This window comes from Thamnophis sirtalis, unplaced genomic scaffold (genome assembly GCF_051295495.1).
Source record: "Thamnophis sirtalis isolate CommonGarterSnake01/CBP01778 unplaced genomic scaffold, rThaSir2_p1.2 scaffold_7, whole genome shotgun sequence".
NCBI classification, from domain to species: domain Eukaryota; kingdom Metazoa; phylum Chordata; class Lepidosauria; order Squamata; family Natricidae; genus Thamnophis; species Thamnophis sirtalis.
The window spans coordinates 24,131,662-24,157,232 of NW_028261387.1; the positions used below are offsets into that span (position 1 = coordinate 24,131,662).

The 25,571-nt window shown below is 41.2% G+C and overlaps 1 protein-coding gene across 2 annotated transcripts; it reads right to left on the reverse strand.

Moving 5' to 3' along the window:
• Positions 1-22,063, reverse strand: IL12RB2 (interleukin 12 receptor subunit beta 2). 2 transcript variants are annotated; one of them, XM_087719493.1, is made up of 16 exons: positions 21,586-22,063; positions 20,602-20,641; positions 18,076-18,335; positions 16,676-16,790; positions 15,471-15,649; positions 13,526-13,668; positions 11,551-11,689; positions 9,694-9,770; positions 8,764-8,983; positions 8,142-8,339; positions 6,891-6,992; positions 6,411-6,569; positions 4,972-5,106; positions 4,021-4,123; positions 982-1,069; positions 1-601 (listed from the first exon to the last, which is right to left on the reverse strand). In XM_087719493.1, the coding sequence occupies exons 1-16, from the start codon at positions 21,641-21,643 to the stop codon at positions 59-61; spliced, it is 2,559 nt and encodes an 852-aa protein (XP_087575619.1). In that variant the 5' UTR covers positions 21,644-22,063; the 3' UTR covers positions 1-58. The 2 variants fall into 2 exon arrangements, with proteins under 2 accessions (XP_087575619.1, XP_087575620.1); XM_087719494.1 differs by lacking the exon at positions 6,411-6,569.
• Between the last annotated feature and the right edge of the window lie 3,508 nt (positions 22,064-25,571).

The following is a 25,571-nucleotide window of genomic DNA, read 5'->3' on the forward strand; positions in this document are numbered from 1 at the left end:
TACAACCTTTGTTGCTCTTTTGAGAGTTTAACTTTGCTGACCCCTGGCATAGGTAGTTTTAATGCTTAAGAGCAACATTCCCTATATCTCTGCTCTTAAAAAAAGGGTTCTCTGTGAAAGAATTGCAGTCCATTTTTATAGCATCCAGAGTAAGTTTTCCACCCAAAAAACCTGGATTTCTTCGAAAAGAAGTTATAGGAAAAATAGGCAATGAACTGAGTTCAGATCCAGAGCTGTCTTCCTCAGAAGTCATAATGGCCGGTGTGATGGTAGGCAGGTAATCTACTGTGGCATCCTCGAGTGGATTAACCAAGCACTCAGAAAATACTTGGCTTTCATTTGGATCTTCAGGTATAAGTTTCTTGTACAAAGATGGCAACTGATAGCTACCAGTACTATTTGTTATATTGGTAGTCAAAGAATTGCAGTTGTTTGTTCTCATAGATAGTGCTTCTGTCTTGCATATATTTTTGTATATGTGCCCATCCATAAAAGTGAAGCCCTGCCTTTCAATTAAGATTTCCTCTATTTGTAGAGTTTCGGGGTCTTTAGATCTGACTGGGTGGCTTAAAAACACTGTAGAGTTGGAACTTGATTCATCCTTAAGGTAGAAATTGAGAGAAAATGTGAGTTTGATAATAATATAATATACCTCTCTTTAAATGCAAGCATTTTTGCACAAATGTCACTTTTATATAACTGCTAGGCACAATTTGACATTTGTAAATCCTTGTATAAAGTGGGTTTTTTCACCACAAATGTTTAACAGATTCTGAGGTTTGTACGAGAATGTCACATCAATAAACTTGACACGTGTTTTTCATCTGAGAGAAACTACTTTCAAGAAGAGGAAATTTTAGAAAACTGAAGCTAAATTACTTATATTTATTCTTTTTTAACTGCAAATTTAAGGAAGATCTTTTTCTATTCAGAGAGAAAAGTCAATCAACTGGGTTGGAGTTATCAAATAAGTTGGTCTACCTTTGTAGATGTGAATTCTTTTGCCCATGTAGAGTTGGCTGGATCTGGATACCAACCAAATACCAGAGCAGAAAAGAGAGAGAAAATCCTAGTGAGAAAAAAAATAAAACAATGCAGCCTTTAGTTTTAAGTGATAATGCGACAATTGTGGGATGTGAAAATATCTCTAGAAATTATTAAACTACGCAGAGCTATATGAGAGTCTTCGGGCATGAGTACTATACATATAGTCCTCAACTTACAAACACAATTGAGCCCAACATTGTGTTGTTAAGAGAAATTTGTTAAGTTTGTTTGTTTGTTTGTTTATTGGATTTATATGCAAAGTGAGTCTTGCCCCCATTTTATGACTTTTCTTACCACATTTGTTAAGTGAATCACTGCAGTTGATAAGTTAGTGGTTGTTAAGTGAATCTGGTCTGTTTTTTGGCTGTTTTTCAGACCATTTTCAGGGCCATTTTCAGGCTGGTTTTGGCCCCCCAAACAGCTGGAAAACAGCCCGGAAAACGAGCAGGGGCAGGGCCAGCCAGTGGTGGGATTTGCCGGTTTGCTGAACTGTGCAGAATCTTAACTACCGGTTCGCCCAAACCGGTGCGAACTGGCAAAAGCCCACCTCTGTATAGGGTCTCCCCTTTGACCTGAAGTTGGATTAAAAGACCTCCAAGATCCCTTCCAAATCTGTTATTCTGTTTGTTCACCATCTTTTTTTATAAAAATACAATAAAGGGGGGTATAAATGAATAAATAAATGAAAGAATCATTACTTTTCTCTCTTTTCCAAAACAGGTTTTAGAAGGTGGTGGCTCTATAAGCATTTGATGGGCACCCTTCTCCACATATCTCAATGTATGTATGTTTGCCTAAGCTCTTTCTGGTTGGGTTTTGGGCTCTTAGTGGAGTAGTAGACATACAATAAAGGGGTTGCTAAGATGAAAGGAAGAAGCAACTAAAAAGGCAGATAATATTAGAGCATCCATGTTTAAAACAGGGTCTTTTTGTAGACTGCCCCTTTGGCTTCCAAAAATGAAATATTATACTCATGGAACCCTATCAGGCAGTGACGTGTGGTGAGGTTTATGGCTGGTGAGGCGAGCGGGCAAAAGCTGCCCTATGTCTGCCGGGAGAGGGCTTTCTAAAAGCCCCAGCGAAGCACAAAGCCCCGGTGCCAGCCTGGTGGCTTCCTACTGGACTCCCATCTACGAGCCAACGCTGATCCACCCAGCCTTCTCACACACCCCCTTGCTGCTGCAGCTGTCCCGCGGTGTCAATCCACAGCCCTGGGCTGAACCGCTGCCTACCCGAAGCCCCGGCGCGGCTTTCCGAAAGCCCTGGCGAAGCCCCAAAGCTTCTCACCGCCACCGCATTCCACCGCCTCGCCCCCTCCCCACCTCCTCCGACGAACAATCCTCTGCTTTCTTCAGCTCGGACAGAGCTGGGACACCCAAGCTGCTGGCGGCTGAGTGGCCATGATCCCCCCTCCCCAGCCAGCCAGCCTAGCCAGCCCATTCCTCCCCCGGTGCAGCGAGCTCCAGCGGGCTGGACGTGGGTGCGAGGGGCCTGGCAAAAGAAAGAAAGCGCCAGCCCGCCAGCAGAGGAGGGTAAAAGACCCGCCTCTGCTGGCGGGCTGCCCCTCTCTTCTCAAACAAGCTGCCCTCCCTGCCTCTCCCCCTTTCCTCTCTTCTCAAACAAACTCTTTCTCAAATTGAGAGAGAGTTTGTTTGAGTGAAGTAAACAAACACACACACACTTACAAATTACTTACAATAAAAAATTACTTACAAATTACAATAATTTTGAATTCCTCCCCCCTCCCTCCGACCCACATACCTTTTCCAGCTGTGTTACAGAGGATTTCAACTCTGCTCTTGTCTGCCATGATGAAAATGTAAAAATGTAAAAAGAAAAAGGCAAGCGCTGCTAAAGCCAGGCTGGGTTAACTGCTGCCAGAGTCCCCAATGGATGACTCTGCTTAACTGTTTAAAAAAAGCCTCTAAAAAAAAGTGCCCTCTACAGGAGGCAGCGAGAGAACCACGTGCCTCCTCTACATAATGAATTTTTTGCCTTTTAACTCTTGCTTAACTCTGCTCAAGTGATCATAAAGATAGACTAAATGAGGCACGTGGTTCTCCAGCTTCCTCCTGCAGAGGGCACTTTTTAAAGAGGCTTTTTTAAACAGTTAAGAACTAAGCAGAGTCATCCACTGTGACTCTGGCAGCAACTACCTCAGCCTTTTTCCTTTTAATTTTTTTTTTCTTTTCATGATGACAGTGGTGAGGCCCTGCCTCCCCTGACTGCACATCCCTGCTATCAGGTATCTTGCTGAATGCACATGCATATCTAAAGATAAGGAGCTGAAATTTATGGATGCATTGGAACACAACAAAAGTATAGTTAAAGGTAGAGCACCGAGCAGAATCATTAAGAAGAATGAACGTAGTATAATGATCTGAAGTTGTTGATAAAGGCAAGATACGGACTGTGTTTGCTGTGGAGGAATTTAGGTTTTTATGGGTCCACAGGCAGCCATTAATAGCTTCCCTGTTGGTATTAAGCTTTTAAAATTAAATAAAAATCATCCCCCTTAACTTTGCCTTACATGTCTCAACTGATTCTGGATATTTTTTACAATCAAGAGAGTGATTTCCCCTGTGAATTATCCTATTCAATTTTTTGTGTTGTAATTTTATGTCACTCTATATCTATCAAACACTAATCATCTAAAGCAGGGATGTGAAACCTGATTTCATAGCCGTATCTGTTTGACAAGCCTGATCTAAAGAAAGCCATTTTGGTGTATTGATTAAGGCATCAAACCAGAGACTAGGAGCTTGTGAGTTCTAGTCCTGCCTTAGGTCCAAAATTGCTTGGTGACCTTGGGCCAGACAGTTTCCCTCAGCCTTGGGAAGGAGACAATGAAGACAAAGAAACTTTTGAAAAACCTTGCCAAGAAAACTGAACACACCTGTCCAGGCAGTCTCTGGGAACTAGATATGGTTAAACATTAAAAAAAAATCAGCTAAAAAATTTAGGATAACTTACTTTTGCCGAACAGCTGGTATACAGCAAAAGAAGACTGAAAGTCCAATAATAATGAAAATGGCTACAATTGGGACCCAGGCGGTAGCATCTATAAATCCACCTGCTATATTAAGACAAAAGCACAGGTATTAAAACATTACAATTAAGATTAACCAGAATTTAGAAATCTGATTTCTTTTTGAAGGCATTAATTTATTTAGTCTCTTACAACTTTTTTGGATGAGATCCATGATGCATTACTCTGTAAGACACATGTTACTACAGGTAGCTTCAACTTACGACTGGTTGCTTAATGACCATTCAAAAGCACAATGGGCTTAGAACAGATGGTTTATAGGCCCATAAAGCACTTTTGGTCATCCTAAAATGCCACACCACATCATCACCCACATGGTCACGTAAACACATTTTGGGTGCTTGGTAACTGGCTCGTCTTAATGGTCAAATTGCATGACCGCAATTTGTGATGTTTTTTGCTGGTTTCTAGTAAAAACAACCCTAGCCATTTGAAAGAATGGGTTCACATTTATGACTATGACATTCAGTTAAAGACTGCTGAAAGAAATGTCAAAATCAGATCTGATCACATGAGTGCCTCAACTTATAGCCATAACAACTGGTCCCAATTGTGGTTATATGTCAAGGACTACCCTGTTTCCCCAAAAATAAGACCTCCCCGGATAATAAGCCCAATTGGGCTTATTATCTGGGGAGGTCTTATTTTTGGGGAAACACAGTACCTGTTTATTAAAGCAACCGCCCTGGATACTTTTCTATATAGTAATCCCAGCCTTCCAATTGGAGAAGATAATTTAATAACTTTTGTAGCTTATTATTTAAAAATCAAACTATTTCACCTAACATTTTGACAGATGATAATCTGCCTAACATGAATTTGTTTGGAAAAAAAACACTCAACTGTTACTCATAATGGTGACAAATTATAATTACTTTTTATGTAGATCAGCTCTTCATTCCCTTTCGGGCTTTCTCCAGCATTTGTAGAAGCCGTCATCCAAATAACATAGGAAGCACCAGCCTCTATGTTTTTTATATAAAAGGGTTGTGGGGCTGGTTTAGAGAGCTCTGATTAGAAAAATAAAAAGGTGAAAGAATAATTGTTTCACAGCATAAGCTCTTATCAAATCAAGCTCATATCTTTGTGATTTAAGGCAGTTTCCATTTCTTTGGGCACAGAGCAATTCCCAAAGCACTCGGTTTCAAGTATTCGGCATGGCTAGTCTAGTGAAGAGAAGGACCAGGGGAGACAGGATAGCAGTCTTCCAATATTTAAGGGGCTGCCACAGAGAGGAGGAGGGTCAAGCTATTTTCCAAAGCACCTGAAGGCCAGACAAGGAATAATGGATGGAAACTGACCAAGGAGAGATTCAACCTAGAAATAAGGAGGAACTTTCTGACAGTGAGAACAGTCAATCAATGGAACAGCTCACCCTCAGAAATTATGGGAGCTTCATTACTGGAAGCTTTCAAGAAGAGACTGGACTGCCATTTGTCAGAAATGGTGTAGGGCCATGATGGCGAACCTATGGCACACGTGCCCAAAGTGGCAGGTGAAGACATGTCACCCAAAACACGCCGCTTTGCCTGTTTGTCTTCTGTGTTTCTGGCATGCATGTGTGCGCAATGACCAGCTGTCCGTGTCCACAGCAGTGCTGAAAACAGTTGTGCACATGCGCACTGGTCAGCTGATTGTTGGGTGTGCATGCGTGCCAGAACCCAGAAAGTTCGGCTTTTCCAGAGCGCGATCCCTTCGCGCACATGGCAGTGCTGAAAATCGGCCTGTGCATGTGTGCGGGCCAGCTGACCATCGGGTGCACATGAGCAGTAGAACCCGGAAGATTGGCTTTTCTGAATGACAGCCCTGACATGCGAGCGTGACGTTTCCGCATGACCTTTTCGGCACCGAGTGCTGAAAAGGTTTGCCATCACTGGTGTAGGGTTTCCTGCTTGGGTTGGAGATTGGACTAGAAGACCTACAAGGTCCCTTCCAACTATGTTAATCTGTTATCTGAATACCTTTAATTTCTGACTGAAAGCTATTGATAGAAGAGAATATTTGTAGCCCAGGGTTGAAATGGTGCCCTATAAGCTTTGGTAGGCTTTCTTGCAGGCGTTGCATTACCCAATTAGGTAACATCATCAGTGCTGGAAGGAACTGGAGTTTGTTCTTTTTTTATACCAGTGGCTTGCCCTGTCATTATTGGTAGGCGTGATCTTGGTTGTTCCTTGACTAGGCTATTGTTTACCGTTAGTTTATTTGTCTAAGTTGCTAGTCCTTGACTGAAAGTTGCCCACCCCCTCCTTTTTTTAGTACCCTATGCATTTTGCACTTTAAGAATTAAGGTTATTAATTTTTATAAGGTACCTACCGTGGACATCCAGGGGTGCAGAAAAGAATTGTTTCTGCAAATAAATCTTGTAACTAATGATACACCCCATCCTCCGATCTTCTGGAACTTCTCTCCAGGAGACCAAAATGCTGTCACCTTCCACAGTTACATTCACAATCTGAGGTCCCGTTAACGGAGCTACAAAGGAAATCTTTGTGAAAAAGTTGATTATCTCAGATCAGAGTTCCCCAATGTTTCTGGCTTTGTAGGCCAATTGGGGAGGAATTTCCGCGTGAGTGGTCGACAATTGCACACATCCATGCGCAACTCCATTTATGTGAGTGGTGTGCACGTGCACCTCTGCTGCTCACTAAAATAGAGCATGTGAAAATTTGCTTGTGCGCATGTGCACTCGCTGACCATTTCCATGGCCCAGTTGCAAATCCCTCACAGCCCACAGGTTGGCGACCCCTGTCTTAGATGATCTCAGACCTTAAACCAAACCATCTGTTACTTTACCTTTTGCTGAGATATTTTCTGTGGTGGTAGCTGCTTTTCCTGCTCTGTCCCGATAGAGTGCAAACACACGGATGTGGTAGCATACGTTGGGCTTTAAATTTTCTAGAAATTAGAAAGTGGTCTTTCAGGTGGTAGCTGACTGCAGCGCTGCACAATTTTAGGAGGAGAGTGGTTTTATTTTTTTCAACACGATGTTTGCAAATCAGCTATTTATTGGTATAGACATTGAGTCATCCTAGATTCTAGATTTAGACAATGATATCTAATGGTATTGCTGGAAGCTAATAATTTTTGTTCTTAGTTTGCCCCCCCCCCCCAAATCTGGGTGACTTTTAGCTGTGTGGACTTCAATTCCCATAATTTCCCAGTCATTGCTTTTTGGTCCTCTATCCTAAAACATACCTTTCAGGTATGTTTTCTGTCTCTCAGATAAATTTAGGAAAGATTTGGACTTGAGGGATAAAAGGGTATGCAAACTTGCTTCTGCTGGATTGATTATCAATAAGAAAATATTATTTTTTCATTAGTAAAACTAAAGCTCTTCTTTTTCTGAAGTTTGCAGAATGAAAGTATAAGATCAAATCAGATGCAACATGCGTTCTTGTAAAACTATCAATCTGTAGATTAAAAGCCTTGAGAAAAGACTTTAGGACACGGGTTGTAAAATGCATCATGAAGTATGAAAAACAGTCGTAAGTCACTTCTTTTCACTGCTGTTTTAACTTCAGACAGTCAGTAAATGAACAGTTGTAAATTGAGGATTGCCTGTAATCCATTCTAGCATATAAACTATTACAGGAGTGTCAAATTTAAGGCCTGCGGACCAGATCTGACCCATGGGGTGTTAGATGTGGCCCGTGGGGCTGTTCTAGAAACAGTGAAGGATCAGCCCAACGTCCCTCTGCCAGCAAAAACGGAGCTCAGGGGGATCAAACATGGCCCTCTCAAAGTCCGTTTTCGCTGGCAGAGGGCTGCAGGAGGATGTTCCCATTCCCGCCCAGGCTACCACACAAGTGATGTCGAGTTGGCCATGCCCACTCGGCCCCCCAAAGTCGAACGCAACCCTGACGCGGCCCTCAATGAAATTGAGTTTGACACCCCTGATCTATTACATTGGGTTGGGGAAGGTTGTACTGACTTGCTGTGCAATGCTGACTTAAATGTGTGAATGTTTAAAAGCAACACTCATTTGTAATTGCTTGTCTGAACTATCTCGTTAGCAAGGTGTGTTTCCTGTGGGATATGGCTTACCTTTTATCACTGTGCAATTAGAAACAGGAATTTTAAACCAGGTCGGGGAGATGTTCCTGTGATAGTCTTGAGGGATCTCTACCCATTCAACTATGTATCCATTGATGAAAGAGGGTGGTGCTGAAGGTGCTTCCCATTTAACAACGATTCTCTCATTCTCCATGGTTGTGGCAGACACCTGGTTAGGTGGTAGCAGTTCTTTTGAAGAAGAAGAAAAAACAATAGCTTTATTCAGCTCATCTGGAATGCAACTTCATCAGCCCTGGAGACATTTAAATTAGAAATGGAAGTTACGCTCATAGAGATGTTAGTAAGATGAAATAAGATTTGGAACTCCACAATGGAACTATAACTAATCAGTGATCTGTAATATTGAACTAAAAAAAATTCAGAATTAATAGGTAATGCAAAAGAAAATTAAACTGAATTATCCTTATCTGTTGAGTTGGTACTACTGTACTATGTTATATGATGAAGGAATCTGTTTCATTCATACTATTTAGTATGAATCAAAGCAAAATCCACCCTGGAATTCTTTCTGTGGCCAATAACTGAGGCCAATAACTAATATTCAAATAATTTAATGAGGGTTTAAGTTCTGAAGAAAAAAAAAGGACCTTACCTGTAATTCCCAATTTTGTGGTTATGTAGACAGATGGGGAGACGCCCCGTGAATTCTTCGAATTAAGTGTTATGTTATAATCTGCCTTAAGGGAGACATGCGAGAAAACAGTATGGGTGGTCACACTCATGTCTACAGTTCTAGGTGGCATCTGGTTGAGATTTTGAAATATCACTTGATATTGAAAGTTTTGGCTTATTATTCCTGGTACATTTTTGGACTGTAAAAAAACAAAAACAAACATTTTGCATGTTAGTTTAGTGTCATGCCCCAATACAGGGCAACTGCACCAGAACCGGAAAAATTCACTCTATCATGAAGATGTATTCTTCTCTGTTTGATTTTTCTCCACAGCTGGCGAAAGAGGGCCTAGGGTAGAGAAGGGGGCGGGTCTTCTGTAGCTTTCTTGCAGATGAAGAAGGTACTTTTTGACCCCATCTGTTAAGGCTCCACTTTTGCGCAGGAAAATGCAGCAGTGATGGCTGCATTCTTCCACAACTATATTATGAATTGCAGATACCTCCTTTACAGTGGTGGATTCAACATTTTTTACTACCAGTTCTATGGGCACGGCTTGGTGGGCATGGCAGGGGAATGAGACTGTACAATCTCCATTTCCACCCCACTCCTGAGGAAAGGACACTGTAAAATCCCCATTCCCTCCCCACCCCACTAAGCTGTTTGGTAGCTTTGTTCTGTGCAGAGCAACAAAAGAAGACCCAGCCGATCAGCTGGGACTCTGATCAGCTGGGACTCGGGAGACAACGAAAAGATGGGGGCGAGGCCAGTCAGAGGTGCCAGTTCACCGAACTACTCAAAATTTCTGCTACCAGTTCATCAGAACCGGTCAGAACCGGCTGAATATCACTTCTACTCCTTTCCCCATTTCCTTTTTAAAAATCAGAATAAGATTCATACAAAAAGGTTTACCTTCCAGAAGAGAGTAATGTTCTGCATTTTGGAAGAGGTCTCCTTTAAATACCAGACATCAACAGGTTCAAACGGCACTGAGAACCAAGAAAAATGTCCTTAGAAAGTAATGTTTATATCAATTTGGGAGCAACGTTTGCCAAGAAACAAATGGAAGAATGCTATGAATAATTGGCAATCAAGGATTTACTCATTCTAGCAAAAGAAGTAATGATTTACCCTTACCAACCAAAGTTACCAAAACTCAGACCACAGATAGAAATTCTTCAAAGTATGATGTCAGTGGGTCTTCATCATTTTTAGTATCTTTAAAAGGGGAAGGGCTGAGAGATATCAACATGCCCTGCCACCTGATTCATTTTCTATTTTTTTCCAGATATCTACAGGTAGATCTCAACTTACAACAGTTTGTTTAATGACCATATGAAGTTACAACAGCATCGCAAAGAAGTGATTTATGACCATTTTTCACACAACTGTTGCAGCATCCTCATGGTCACGTGATCAAAATTCAGACGCTTGGCAAGTGATTCATATTTATGGCGGGTTGCAGTGTCCCAGGGTCATTTGATCACCTTTTGCAACCTACTGACAAGCCAGGTCAATGGGGGAGCCAGATTCACTTAATGACTGTATTACTAAATTAACTGCAGGGTTTCACTTAACAACTGTGGTAAAAAAGGGGCAAAATTCACTTAACAAATGTCTCACTTAGCAACAGACATTTTGGGCTCAATTGTGGTCGTAAGTCGAAGATTACTTATATATTAGTATCCTATCTGCAATACGGGATACAGATAATCCTCTACGTACAGCCACAATCAAACCCTGAATGTATGTTGCTAAGTGAGACATTTGTTGAGGGAGTTTTGCCCCATTTTACAACATTTCTTGCCATTGTTGTTAAGTGAATCACTGCAGTTGACAGGGTTTGAACAGTCACTAAATGAACTGCTTTAAATTGAGTACTAGCTGTAATTGGTCTCAGGTGATCTCAGTCTCAGCTTAGAGAAGGAGCCATGCTAGATGAGATGTTGAAGTTGGTGCCATTCCAGCTAAACCATAAGCAGCATTATATATATGTGTGTGTGTGTGTGTGTGTGTGTGTGTGTGTGTGTGTGTGTGTGTAGGTAGGTAGGTAGGTAGGTAGGTAGGTAGGTAGGTAGAGAGATAGATATATAGATATATAGATATATAGATATATAGATGTAGATATAGATATATAGATAGATAGAGATAGAGATAGAGATAGAGATAGATATATAGATAGATAGATATATAGATATATAGATATATAGATATAGATAGATTATAGATATAGATATAAGCAAAGTTCCAACTTAAGCATTATCCTAGCCCCCCAAATATGTCATTGAAGCCCAATAGATTACAGAGGCACTCTTAAAATTAATTTAAAAAATGAGTGACCAGCAGGGTTTGTTTGGAAATGTGTCTGCCAATAAACAGAGCTTTAAGATTAATTTTAAGGGATAGTAAACACCCACAAATGACTAGAAGTGGTGGAGCAAAGTAGCCTTCCTTATTTTTCCTAGAAAATGGAATTTGACTACTATCAATCCCCACCATTTTGTGAATGAGCAAATGCCTGTGGCAGCCATTTTCTGAGAGTGCTTTAGATAGACCTTCCCTCTCTCACTTAGTTTTTTAGGACATTAAAAATATTTTTAAAAAATATTCGCTGGCTGGGGAATTCTGGGAGTTGAAGTCCAGACATCTTCAAGTTGCTAAGGTTGAGAAACACTGCATTACAGCCTAGCCTGAATTAGTTTATCCATGACTTATTTTTATGTCAGTAATAAAATAAATGTTAGACATGTGGAGTTATTATTTTATTACCTGCTTCTGTTTGAAATGCTGTGCTCCAATCACTCCATAAACCCCTTTCCAGAAGAAGCCTGCAGGAAACTTGGAATTCATATTTTGTCTTGGGCTGTAGGTCATGAAGATCGTACCTTTTAGCGTTGAGATTTTCAAGCTAGTATGAAAAGGAGATGAAAGCGCTCATATACAACTTAATAAAGGTGTTTTTCTTTGGTAATTTCACTGAGAGACAGAAAAGCTCTATTTACACTCAACAGAATCCTGAAACAATCCTGTAAGTGCTATAACAGTGGTTCCCAAACTTGGCAACTTTAAGACTTGTGGACTTCAACTCCCAGAATTCTTCAGCCAGCAGACCTCTGCTGGCTGGAGAATTCTGGGAGTTGAAGTCCACAAGTCTTAAAGTTGCCAAGTTTGGGAACCACTGTGCTATAAGATGCCTTAGTTGGGCACTGCAAGAGGCTCTTCTAAATTAAAAGCCAGACCTGGCCCAAGCATTCACCTTTGTTCCTAATTACCTGCTGGGACCAAAGCTTCATTGTTTTGTAAACACAAATCTCCATCTTGTTTCTTCTCCATACAGACGTGTGAGGCTGCTTTAAAGTTGTCTGTCCCTAATGAACAATTACTAGGTCGGTTAGGACCTCACTGATGGGACAAGGCAGAATTGCAAAACTATTTTTATCATTGGTTGGATTCAGACATTGCACGACTGTATCATGCCATTCTTAACTGTTGTTACCTGAAGATGCCACATTGGTTGCAACACATTATGCCAGCAAAGTGACATGAAAATGTTTGCAGCTTTGCTTGCATTTTGGCTTCCAAGCACCACGCAAGCATTGGGTTTGGCAATGAAGTGAAATCAGCAGTTGGACAGGCCTAATTTTTTTTTAAAAAAAATATTCTATGTTTGGATGACTTTGAGGCTAGAGGTGGATGCCTTTTCCCTTGCAGCAGCAGCTTAATGTATCTATTTTTGAGAATGAATAGAATAGTTGGAAGGGACCTTTTCTAGTCCAACCCCCTGCTTAGGCAGGAAACCCTATACCATTTCAGACAAATGATTGTCCAATCACTTCTTAAAAACTTCTAGTGGAGCATTTACAACTTCTGGAGGCAAGTTTTTCCACTGATTAATTGTTCTAACTGTCAGGAAATTTCTCCTTAGTTCTAGGTTGCTTCTTTCCTTGATTCGTTTCCAACCATTGCTTCTTGTCCTGCCTTCAGGTGTTTTGGAGAATAGCTTGACTCCCTCTTCTTTCCTCCCTTTGTGTGTGTGTGTGTGTGTGTGTGTGTGTATGTATGTGTGTGGTGGGGGAGAACCATACCATGTTTTGCCATCAAATTGTGCAAGCATGATCTGGAAAGTTGCTGGAGACCACAATATCAGGACTGAACAAGATTATAACATGCCTGGGAGAGTTGCTCACCTCTGTATTAAGCTCTATATCCTGTACTTAGTTTATAGAGCACAAGTGCTCAATGCACAAAGCATGTTAAGCCAAAACTCAACTGTATTACAGCTTAGTAAGATATATGCGTTTACTCATGGTCAGCTGGAGAACTATTTGCTTTCTTTTGGTGCAAAGAAGCATTCTGGATGCCATCTTGCATCTTGTATCCACCAAAAGATTTAGAAAATGTGCAGAAGAGCAGATAGAGATCATGCTACTGATGTTGGTTAGTAGGTATGCATTTGGAAGTATGTGTTAAATTAATGACAGATTATGAATCTGGAATTAAAAATGAGATGGGTGCAGTATTAAAGATATACACTCCCTAGTTGAGTAAGAACAAAAGTATGACTTAATATCCTGCTATAAACCTTGCCTCCGGGGACATGATTTAGATTGGAAAGCACCAGAAAGCACCAACAATCTGCTCCTCTTGCATAATTATAAAGAATAAAATATCCTTACTTTCTCTCTTTATTTGTATTGTCCAAACCCTGTAATAAAGCAATTTCATTTCATTTCAACATTCCTACCGTAATCCAGGAATTACTGTGGATTGGTTGGTATCTCAGTCTAAAGCCCTGTGTTTCTTGCTGATCTTGCCAGAAGATGGTACAATTTTGGGGAACAAAGGCATCGCAGCTTAATGAGAGGTTCACAGGAGGGTGAGGCTTCACTGTGTTGTGATGATCAGTGATGCACCAATGTGAACAAAAACACAACATTATTTTTGGAAATAAAATTATGAGCCATAATATTAACAATACTATAAGAATTCTCAAGACCAGACTGACTAATCCTATATCTTGTTACATGCAGTTATATGTTGGATCAGGGCTGTCAAACTCACGGGCCGCAGGCCAGATGCGTAATGCGCTGGCCACGCCTATGCCTGGTTTAGCGAAGGGGGAAAGTCCTGATATGTCATGTAACACCGTCGTGATGACACGAGTTTGACACCCTTGTGTTAGATGCTTCTGAAAAGACCATAAGTGGGAGACGAGAAAAATACAATCACCTATTTATCACCTTGAAAATTATATTCAGCGATTCACTGTCTATAATCCTAGAAGGGTCACATATTCCCATTGCTTTATATCAGTTTAGTTTAGTTTATTTGGTCTTGTATGCCGCCCACTCCCGAAGGACTCCGGGCGGCTTTACAATAGACAAGGGAAGGGGATAAATAGACAAAACAACACTTTAAAAAACACAACATTCACAAGAGGTAGTCAACCTTTTTATACCTACCGCCCACTTTTGTATCTCTGTTAGTAGTAAAATTTTCTAACCGCCCACCAATTCCATAGTAATGGTGATTTATAAAGTAGGGAAGTAACTTTACTTTATAAAATTTATAAAGCAGAGTTACAGTAAACACCTACCGCCCACTATGAAAGCTGGAACACCCACTAGTGGGCGGTAGGGACCAGGTTGACTACCACTGCTTTATATAATCTATCTATTTCCTTGTTCCAATCATCTCTGTGTTAAATCTTAACTGTTCAAAGTTACAATGGCACTGGGGAAAAAAGTGACTTACAACTGGTCCTTCCATTCAATGACCATTGCAGCATCCACACAAACATGTGATCAAAATTAGGGTGCTTGGCAACCGCATGCATTTTACAATGGTTGCAGCATCCTGGGATCATATGATCATCATTTCTGACCTTCCCAGCTGGCTTCTGACAAGCAAAGTCGGGGGGGGGGGTAGCCTGATTCACTTAACAACCAGGTGATTCGCTTAAACAACTAGACTGATTTGCTTAACAATGGGGGCAAAAAAAAGGATTGTAAAATCGGGTGTGACTCACTTAACGTATCTTGCTTAGCAAGAACAGACATCCTTTTTCCAATTGTCATTAAGTCAAGGAGCATCTTTACAATTTCACAAGCAAATCATACACACTTGATATTGTTTGTCTTCAAGAGGCATGCATTTGTAAAGCTGAGTCCAAAAATTCCAAAAGCAGTCAGGTTGGAAAACACACAGATTTATACTTTCTTATTGTTTAAAGATCAGTGGCAGAAACCTGACTTTTTAGTAGTGTTAGCCCACCCATGGAACTCAAAATAAGACTCATGAGGGCCCCTTCATTTTATCCCAATTAACATTATTATGTAATATAGCTTGGGCTAGAGATAATGAATAAAACAATGTCATACAGAAAGCTCCAGGACCAGGTGAGGAGTCCTCTCTGACTGCAGTCCTATATCACACTGGGTTTCCTGGGGTCTGTATTCTGTATGCAACACTTGCAGGCATTTCTACATCACTTTGGTTTAAACACCATCAAAAGGGCCACCTCCAAAGGCAATTTATCAAGGGTTGCAAAATACTACCAGTATTTAGCAAAGGCAGCAAAAAGACTTTCAATACAAGAGTTGTTTTAGTTGAGCTGACCGACTAATTAGAAATTGAATCTTCCCTCAAAATATTATTTCCAATAATTTATCTGAGTTCCTGATAATTACCAATGTCTATTAATGTGAACTGCATTGGTTCAGATGAATTGCTCCCAAGTTTATTTGTGGCTTTGACCACAACTGTATAAGTAGTTTCAAAGTCCAGCTTTTTCCTGAGATCTACTGTGTTAACTGTAGTGCTAGTTTTTTCTCCCAAGACTGTCCCATTGGGGGTTTCATTTGTTACCCTGCAACAAAAAAGGAAACTGAGATTAACAGTGTGAATGGTCTTTTCTCCTCCCCCTCCTTCCCCTTCCCACTTTCCTTCCTTCCTTCTTTTTTCCTTGCCTAGGTTTATTTTACACCTATATAAAATTGTATGACAGTCACATAAATTATATTACCATCTAAATGTTCAGTTCATAAATAAAGACTTGTTTCTTTGTATGTGACTTGAATCTGACACTTTTTATTATAATATAATACACACACACACACACACACACACACAAACACACACACACACACACCAATTCGAATCAAATAAAAGAATTGGCATTTTTATTATATCAAAGTCTCCATCCCAAACCTCTGGTGCATCTAAAAATTATCAATATTCATGTGATATAACCCGAGTCTGTAACAGCCCCCAGAGATATTAAACTAAAGGGCCAAAAGGGGGAAGTGTGTTATCATAAGCCATGATATCTGTCTACGATTGGATACAATTACATTCTGCCAACCATCAAGAAAATCTTCTGAATGGAACAGATGATTAGAAAAGGGAAGAGGAGATAGAGAACTTTTATCCCTGGACTTTCTACTAATATAAAGATAAATTGTGAGAGACAGCCACCGATTTTAAAGCCACAGAGGTTAAAGAGGAAGCAACAATATCAGCTGGATCTGGTTATTGAAGAACATCCAACCTAACTTCCAACCTCAGAACAATTTATTAAGGTGAAGGACCTTATTCCTTTTGTAGAATTAAATAAGGTTCAACTCATCATAGACTATGCCTCAGACTTTACAATATTTTGAATTACCCTAAGAATGGGAGCAAATCCTCAAAAAATGCTTGCAGAGCAAAGGTGGATGTCAGGGTATTTAAGCTCTAATGGTTGGCAACCATGGCCAATATTTTGATCAAAGCTAGCTCAAATTCCACTCATTTCATCCCAGGTGGTGCATAAGAAAATGGAAACAAAGATGAAGTGATAAGGCAGAATTGGCCAGATGTAAATTTAATTATAAGGGAGACAGAACTTACTTACCATAGGGTATAGGTAGTAAACAGATAGGTATAATATCCTTTATCCCAAGAACAAATGGTGGGTCCATATTTTCCATACTGGGCACATGACACATTTTTTGGTTGATCTGGAGCAACTTAAAAAAGAAAAATAGTCAACAGCTGAGACGGGTGGAAATGACTCTTGGTTTGAATCTTTGTTGCTTAGAAACATTATTGTTTAAGAGTCTGTTTGAACATTCCAGTGTTCAGTGAATCCATGCATCAAACCTCTTTGAGGAAAGACCTGTCATGTGTACAGTAATAATACATATATTCCACCAAGGAAGTGAGACATAAGTTATTAAGATTTCATCTTATTTTCCCCATTAATTCAGGAGAGATAATATTGTCAAAAAATAGGTTGGTTTTGTGGTGGTTTTTTTATATGAATCTGATGAGGGGAAGTGGGTTGCTGAACATTGCAACAAAGAGTAGTGGTAAAGGTAAAGGTTCCCCTCACACATATGTGCTAGTCATTCCCGACTCTAGGGGGCAATGCTCATCTCTGTTTCAAAGCTGAAGAGCTAGTGCTGTCCGAAGATGCCTCTGCGGTCAAGTGGCCGGCATGACTAAACGCCGAAGGTGCACGGAATCTCTGTTACCTTCTCACCAAAGGTGGTTCCTATTTTTCTACTTGCATTTTTACGTCCTTTCGAACTGCTAGGTTAGCAGAAGGTGGGACAAGTAACAGGAGCTCACTCCGTTATGTGGTGCTAGGGATTCGAACTGCCAAACTGCCGACTTTCTGATTGATAAGCTCAGCGTCTTAGCCACCATGTCCCTTAGCCACCACGTCCCTTAGCCGCTACGTTCCTTAAACGTAGATATGTAGATAAACATGGATATGTTCATATGTGACTCTTGTTCTTCTCACTGCAGTCCTCTTTTTGCTAAATAATCCAGCTAAAGTCAAACACTTTATAGCATAAAAGTGGAAAGATGAAAGGCTGTATCTTATTTTCGTAGGCAAAGCCTTGGTGGGAGTTATTAATTTTAAATAGAAAAGAAAATAGGACCGGCAGTGAGATGAACAAGACTTATCAAAAAAAATCAGAGAACGAGATAACAGCACATTTCTCTATTCAAAATTTTGATTAGAATTGATTATAACACATAAGCATTTTTATTAGGTATAACTTGGTCAAAGGCAAGAATTCTTTTTTTTTTTGTCCGATGGCCATATTGAGCAAAACACCCATCTCACGAAAGGCAAAATCTGCCTTTCCTCAGTTACTTATATTATTCTAATATTAATTTTCTCCGATTAATTTATCCCACCATCTCATTATGTCTCACTGACTACATAAAACCATAACAGAACAAATTCCCTTCCCATATTCCTCTGTACATAGTTAACAAAAGTTTTAAAAAGCTTCTTACTTCCAACAAGAACATAAATTCCGCATATGCGCTGTGGTCTCGGTGCTTTGCAATCACATTCAAATGTCTGCCTCCCAAAAGTATTCAGTAGAATCTGGGCCCTGATTGAAGAATTCGGAGAGCTGCTGCTACTGATAATAGAGTGGTTGTGTAACAAAACGATGTTACAATGCCTACGGTAGAAGCTCTTGTTTAGCCAGCAGGACAGATCCACCGTTGATTTTAATGACAGCTCTGTGCCATTTGCACTCATGTGTCCCCTGGAAGGCAGGAAAGAAATCAACAAGGAGGACAGTTAAGGTGCAGAATTTTTCATGTTATTATTTTACTCTTTTATGATTATTGTATTTATTGGTTTTCCTTTTGGGAGCCGCCAAGAGTTGAGGCTATGCAAAAAAGGAGCCGTATAAATCTTTTAATAAACAAATATTAACTTCTTGCAACAGAAATAAACTGGGTTTTGGACACCGTGTTTTGCCCTGTGCCAGTAAAAATGCTTGTGTAGAGTCCCCAAATATGGCAAAACAAACAGCCCACAAAAAGGACATCTACAGGAGGAGTAAAAAAGAAAAAGGGGAAAAAATCAGAACAACAGCAGAACTCCATAGTCAACCATCTTGGTTTTGTTAACATCACATGGCTTCCATTTAGGGGTGGTATTCAGCCAGTTCAGAATGGTTCGGGCGAACCGGTAGTTCCGACAATCACCTGAGCGCGAACCAGTTCGCTCCGACGATTGGGTGCCTGCACCTGCGCTTATACTGACCTATATTTCCTTTGTTTGAAGCCCAGCTGATAGGCACGGCAGAGCGGATTGCCCGCCTCAGCTGTTTTACTCACCAGGGCTGCAGTAGAAGGTACGTTTTTGAGCTGTTTTCAAATGCACTGCATGCGCATGAAGCATGTATTTCACGTATGCGCAAGCAAAGCGAGCACACGCTCAGTGAACTGGTTACACTGGTTGAATCCCACCACTGCTCCCATTTATGGTCTTGGCTCCCATAAATGCTCACATTTACTCTTATTTACTCTTATTCTTGATCCTGGAGACTACATTCAAAGTCTATCATTAGTGTAATGTTGTTATATAGTGTTTTCCAGCTGGCGTCCCCCCCCCCCCACACAAAAAAAGTTGGATTCAAGGTCTTTTTAAATGCAGGACCAATTATTCTGATGGCCCGTTAAACAGCCCCTCTTATCAAGTATAGTTTAAATTTTGAAATCCCACATAGATACTTTAAGTGCCTCCCTCTGTTTTTAGGGCTACCCATAATGTTGTAAGCTGCAGGCAAAAGGCAGCAGATGGAAGGGAGGTAATATTCTGCTCTTGGTTTCTGTCAATCATTTAAAGGCCCTTGTTGGGCTTTGGTGCCCATTGTGTTAAGTGACCTGTATCGATTGGGGATTATCAGAGTGAAATATATGGCACAAGGAACATCTGATTGAAGGAAGCTGCTCCAAAGTTGAAGCCTTCTCTTTTTTAATCTTCTCAAAACCAAGTACCAATTTTGTCTCTACATTTGTCTCGGCTAGTTAGCCATTAAAACATTATTGGGCAAACCAAGGAATCTTTTACCATTCCCCTGCTGCCTTCAGATTGCCTAGCCAAGTTTCCAGTGTTTACACAGGCAGTGATAGAAGACAAAAATAGTGAGTTCACTTGCTCATGAGCTGCAACTTCCTGGGTGTTCTCCTCTATAGCTATTGAAAGGAAATCACATGTGCTTCTCTGAAATGGTTGTACAGGTGAATCAGCTACACTGTGAGATAGTGGGCTGCGGTCACTGAGAGAGAGACACATGGAGAGGAGAGGAAGGAAAGGCTCTGCCAAATTCTAATGCTGTCATCTCCACCTGCTCTTATCTCTCCTTCCTCCCACTTTTATCTTAGAAATTGATTTGGCGGCAATAGATCATTATATATAGAACTATTAGGGAAAGTTTTTCATGTTAGCAGTTTAGCTTGAATCTGGATTTTCTTGATAGATATTCTCACTGTTGTATGTTGTGTACCAAAAATAGCAGAACCGCCACCATTTCCTTTGCGTGCCACATCATAACTTTTACATGTCACACAAAGCAGGGTCTGTTGAAGCTCTCCTCTAGAGGGTTTGCTTGATTTTTTACTAGACCCAACTAGAGTAAAAATCCTTAGAATGGAACAAAATTTCAACTCTGAAAAAAATGCAAGAAGCTTATTTCTGCAATAGCCCTTTGTCAACAAAAGAGTCCATATTTGCCTCAGTGGATGTCACAACCAACTGTAGAACTATCATATAAGGAATTCTGCATCATTTCAGCCACCTTAAAAACCCAATGGACAGAAGATATGTATATTTATTTTGGATTTTTAAAAAAATGTTTCTATTATTTCAAAATGTTTTTATTGTTTTAACTGTGGCATATTTTTTTAGTTGTAAGCTGCCCGGAGTCATTGATTGAAATGGACAGCTATAGAAACTGAATAAATAAAATAAAATAATTTTTTTAACTATTTTCTTTTCAAGAAAAAAAGATGCTACTCAACCATTTACTCTTGCATTCTTCTGATAGCAAAACGTCTACTCCTAGAATAAAAAAAAACACAAAGATGTTTCATAATAAACAATTTCAAAACCTAAATAATTGTAAAACTAAAGAAATATTGTTTGTACAGATTTCATTACAGGAGGAAATTATGGGATCTGCTGACCTGTTTGGCAGCATTGGCTGCAAAGGAAGCTCAAGCTGAATTTTTCCAAAGTTGAATAGACTGGACTTAGACCTCCCATAGTCAAGAAATGAGAATCCAGATCCTCTTCACATTAACATACCGTATTTTCCAGAGTATAAGATGCACCTTTTTTCCTCAAAAAAGAGGCTGAAAATCTCGATGCATCTTATACAATGAATACAGCATTTTTTTGCCTCCAGAAATCCCACCCCCTTCACCAAAATGGCCATGCATTGCCTTTAAGAGACTTTCAGAGTGCTCCTGGGGGCTGGGGAGGACAGAAATGAGTGAAAAACAGACTGTTTTTGCTCATTTTTGCCCCCCGAAGCACTCTACAAGCCTCCTAAAGGCTATTCATGCCATTAAAAAAAAACAGGCCTGTTTTGGCGAAAAACGGGTCGTTTTTGGAGGTCTGCAGAGTGCAAAAACTTTTTTTTAATTTGCCTCTTCAAAATCTTGGTGCGTCTTATAAAATAAGGTAGTTCTTTCTCTAAATTTGCTGTTCAGACTATCTAGTAACTCTACTGCTGATTGTACATTGTCTACATCAAGTCTACATTACTCATTGTTTGCATCCCCAAACTCTAATCTCAGGCAGTTCTCTATTTAAAATAATGAGAACATGGTCAGTACCTCTAAAGTTTGGATGAAGCTTTTGTTCACATATCACCCTCCCCACTTGGCAGACGACTTTATGATAGGATAGGAATATTTTTCCTCCCGTGACTCTTCTAGATTATTGCCCTTACTGAAGATACATAGGCTAAAAAAGTCCCAGATTTCCAAAAACACACTCACCTGCTCCCAAGAATACTAAAAAACACATTTTTAAAGGTAACCTTCCTATGTTGATCATCTTGGTATCTTCTGCTGAATTTTTACTCCTGTTTTTTAAAAATTAAAAATCAATCGATATAATCAGCAAATAATCCTTTAAGGAGGAATACACTTTTGTATTTTTGGCACAGGACTGAAAAGTTGGCGTTCACCAGAAACAATCATACTGCATTGGAATGATGAAGTGTGGATATTCTTCTAAAAGCAGATGCTTCTGCCAAGAAACCAAATGGTTTGGATCCACGGTTTGTCTTTTCTTGCAGAGTCTTGCCTTTCCCAAGCTGTATTTTCTTCTCTGCTTCTCTACCCATCTACCCATCCCTCGGTTCAGGAACAATACTTCATGATTTATGTGATTCGTCATGAAACCTATCTCTTTGGTTTCTTTTTCTTTTCAGTGATGAGCAATATTTTCCAAGTTTTGTTTCTGGGTTCATGAAGACTGAAACGAAACAGAGGAGAATTAGAGGAAAAGCCTTATCAGGTTTATTAGATTTACTTTTAAAAAATATGAGGGAAGGAATCAGAAATAGGAGTTGTAACCAGATAGAAAAGTGTTGTTTCTAATATTCAACACTGTGATCAAACTCTAGTGCAGGAGTCACCAACCTTGGCAACTTTAAGACACATGGACTTCAACTATCATGAATTGTTGCTAGTTGCATGCTGGCTGGGGAATTCTGGGAGTTGACGTCCACAAGTCTTAAAGTTGCCAAGTTTGGGAACCACTGCTCTAGAGCAAAGATGATTCAGCTAGAAAATCTCAGTCCCAAACGGGTGTGATGTGAACCCTAATTTTTTTTAAATCACTGCTGCTCACCAAAGACTGTGTCTCTACCCCAAGAAAGAACTTGTGTATGTCTGCCTAGTTTCTTAATCTTGGAAGGTTTCAATGGTTGCCACCAATATAGTTTGTGGAAGCCATCAATAAATCATAGGTGGGACATGTCTATTTTTTAAATGATTAGATTTTTTTTTTTTTAGATTTTTTATTAACATTTGTAGGCCGCCCATTTCCCTGAGGGGACTCAGGGCGGCTCACATAAAATCAGGGAGGGGGAACACAAACAATGACATAGACACATATAATAAAAGTAATAAGCAACATACATTCATCATTCGGGAGGGGCGGCTATCCTTGTCCCCAGGCCTGACGGGCTAGCCAGTTCTTAAGGGCTGTGCGGAAGGCCTGGACGGTGGAGAGGGTACGAATCTCCACGGGGAGCTCGTTCCAAAGGGTCGGGGCTACTACTGAGAAGGCCCTCCTCCTTGTAGTTGCCAGCCGGCACTGGCTGGCCGATGGAATACGGAGGAGGCCCAATCTATGAGATCGAATTGGTCGCAGGGAGGTAATTGGCAGAAGGCGGTCTCTCAAGTACCCAGATCCACTACCATGCAGGGCTTTATGGGTGACTAATAGCACCTTGAAGCGCATCCGGAGATCGACAGGTAGCCAGCGCAGCTCGCGGAGGATAGGTGTTATGTGGGTGAACCGAGGTGCACCCACAATCGCTCGCGCGGCCGCGTTCTGTACTAGCTGAAGTCGCCGGATGCTCTTCAAGGGCAGCCCCATGTAGAGCACATTGCAGTATTCCAGCCTAGAGGTCACAAGGGCCCGAGTGACTGTTGTGAGAGCCTCCCGATTCAGGTAGGGTCGCAACTGGCGCACCAGGCGAACCTGGGCGAATGCCCCCCTGGTCACAGCCGTCAGATGGTGGTCAAATGATAGCTGTGAATCCAGGAGAACTCCCAAGTTGCGAACCCTCTCTGAGGGGTATAGAATTTGACCCCCCAGCCTGAGTGATGGAATATTGATCGAATCTTTGGGAGGGAAGCACAACAGCCACTCGGTCTTTTCTGGGTTGAGCACAAGCTTGTTTACCCTCATCCAGTCCATAACGGCCTCAAGGCCTCGGTTCATCACGTCTGCCGCTTCATTGAGTTGGCACGGGGCGGACAGATACAACTGGGTATCGTCCGCATATTGATGGTATCTGATCCCGTGCCTGCGGATGATCTCTCCCAGCGGTTTCATGTAGATGTTGAATAGTAGGGGGGATAAGACCGAGCCCTGAGGCACCCCATATGTTAGGGGCCTAGGGGACGATCTCTGCCCCCCCACTAACACCGACTGCGACCTGTCCGAGAGGTAGGAGGAGAACCACCGCAACACGGTGCCTCCCACTCCCACCTCCCGCAGTCGTCGCAGAAGGATACCATGGTCGATGGTATCGAAAGCCGCTGAGAGGTCAAGGAGGACCAGGATGGAGGAATGTCCTCCATCTCTGGCTCTCCAGAGATCATCAGTCAATGCGACCAAAGCGGTTTCTGTGCTGTAACCGGGTCTGAAGCCTGACTGGAAGGGGTCGAGATAGTTTGCTTCCTCCAAGGACCGTTGGAGCTGGAAGGCCACCACCTTCTCAACAACCTTCCCAAGGAAGGGAAGGTTGGAGACTGGGCGATAGTTATTAAGAACAGCTGGATCCAGAGATGGCTTCTTTAGGAGGGGTCTCACCACCGCCGCTTTCAGTGCGGCGGGGAAGTTCCCCTCCCGAAGAGAGGCGGTAACAACCGCCTGGATCCAGCCTCGTGTCACCTCACTGCTGTTAGTAACCAACCATGAGGGACACGGGTCCAGTATGCAGGTGGAGGCACTTACAGCCCTCATGGCCTTGTCCACATCCCCGGGGGTAACATCCTGAAACTCAACCCAGAGATGTTCTACTTGATCCTCCTGTGCCTCGGCTGGAACTGCGGGGATGGAGTCCAAGTCCGACCGAAACCGAGCAATTTTGTCCGCTAAGAATTGGGCATAGTCCTCAGCTCTGCCCTGCAAGGGTTCCCCCGCTTCCCTTTTATTCAATAGGGAGCGGGTTATCTTAAACAGGGCGGCTGGGCGGGACTCAGCGGACGCAACCAAGGTGGCTATGTGAGATCTTTTCGCTGCCCTAAGTGCCCTGGTGTATTCCTTGGTGCAGGTGGCTACCATTGCTCGGTTCGATTCGGACTTATCGGACCTCCATCGGTGCTCTAGGCATCTCCTCCGGCTTTTTACATGAGGTTCATCTTCAGAAGTTGGAGTGGGAAACCGAGCCAGGTTATAATCTGGTGGCTTGGCTTGGCACATCTGATGTACCTTCTCAGTCACATACAATTTAGATTACTTGTATAAACAAATCATAGATATTGAAGGGGGAAGTTTAATGGGCAAGGATTTACCTTCATTGGCAAGACATAAATCTTAAAGGCTCACATTTTGTCATTCTTTCACCACCATACAATGGTTATAAAAAGTCTATACACTCCTGTTAGAATGCCAGGATTTTCTGATGCAATAAATAAACAAATCAGACCAAGATAAATCACTTCAGAATTGTCCCCCCCCCCACCTTTACTATAACCTCTAAGGTGTACAAGTCAATTGAAAAACAAACTGAAATCTTTTAGGAAGGGGAAAGTAACAATTAAAAACATACAATAGCAGGCAATAACTCGAACTACAGTGAAAATTGGACAACTTTATGGAAGGACCTTTGCTTGGGTACCATCTCCCACATGGAATATGGAAAATTTGGACAAGACTGAGAATAGAGGTGTCACGATATAAGAAGAACTTGAAGAAATGGACAATATCACAGGAGATGGAAGCTATGAATGTGGGGATTTGCAGAGTTTTGAATATTAATTGATATGCCATAATCTTGATGGATCAAGTACAGTGGATGATTTATTCCTGGTAAATGATAAAGCTATTCAGGTTGCTACTTTCTGGGCCTCCAATGCTATGTAATATATAAATATTTTAAATCACTTCTGTGCTGAAAATAAAATGCACATAAATGTTTGTGCAGGAACTATAAACAAGTTAGTCAATGTGGAAAACATGCAGCATAACATTAAAATAAGTACAAGATAGATATCTATATTGTCTAGGTAGTTCATTCCTT

Coding starts and splice junctions, on each gene's coding strand:
- IL12RB2 (XM_087719493.1), bottom strand. CDS start 21,643: ATGATCAACATAGGAAGGTTACCTTTAAAAATGTGTTTTTTAGTATTC. Junction 6,993..8,141: donor TAATTGCACAGTGATAAAAG/GTAAGCCATATC, acceptor TCTAATTTCTAG/AAAATTTAAAGCCCAACGTA. Junction 6,570..6,890: donor AGAAAATATCTCAGCAAAAG/GTAAAGTAACAG, acceptor TTTCCTTTGTAG/CTCCGTTAACGGGACCTCAG.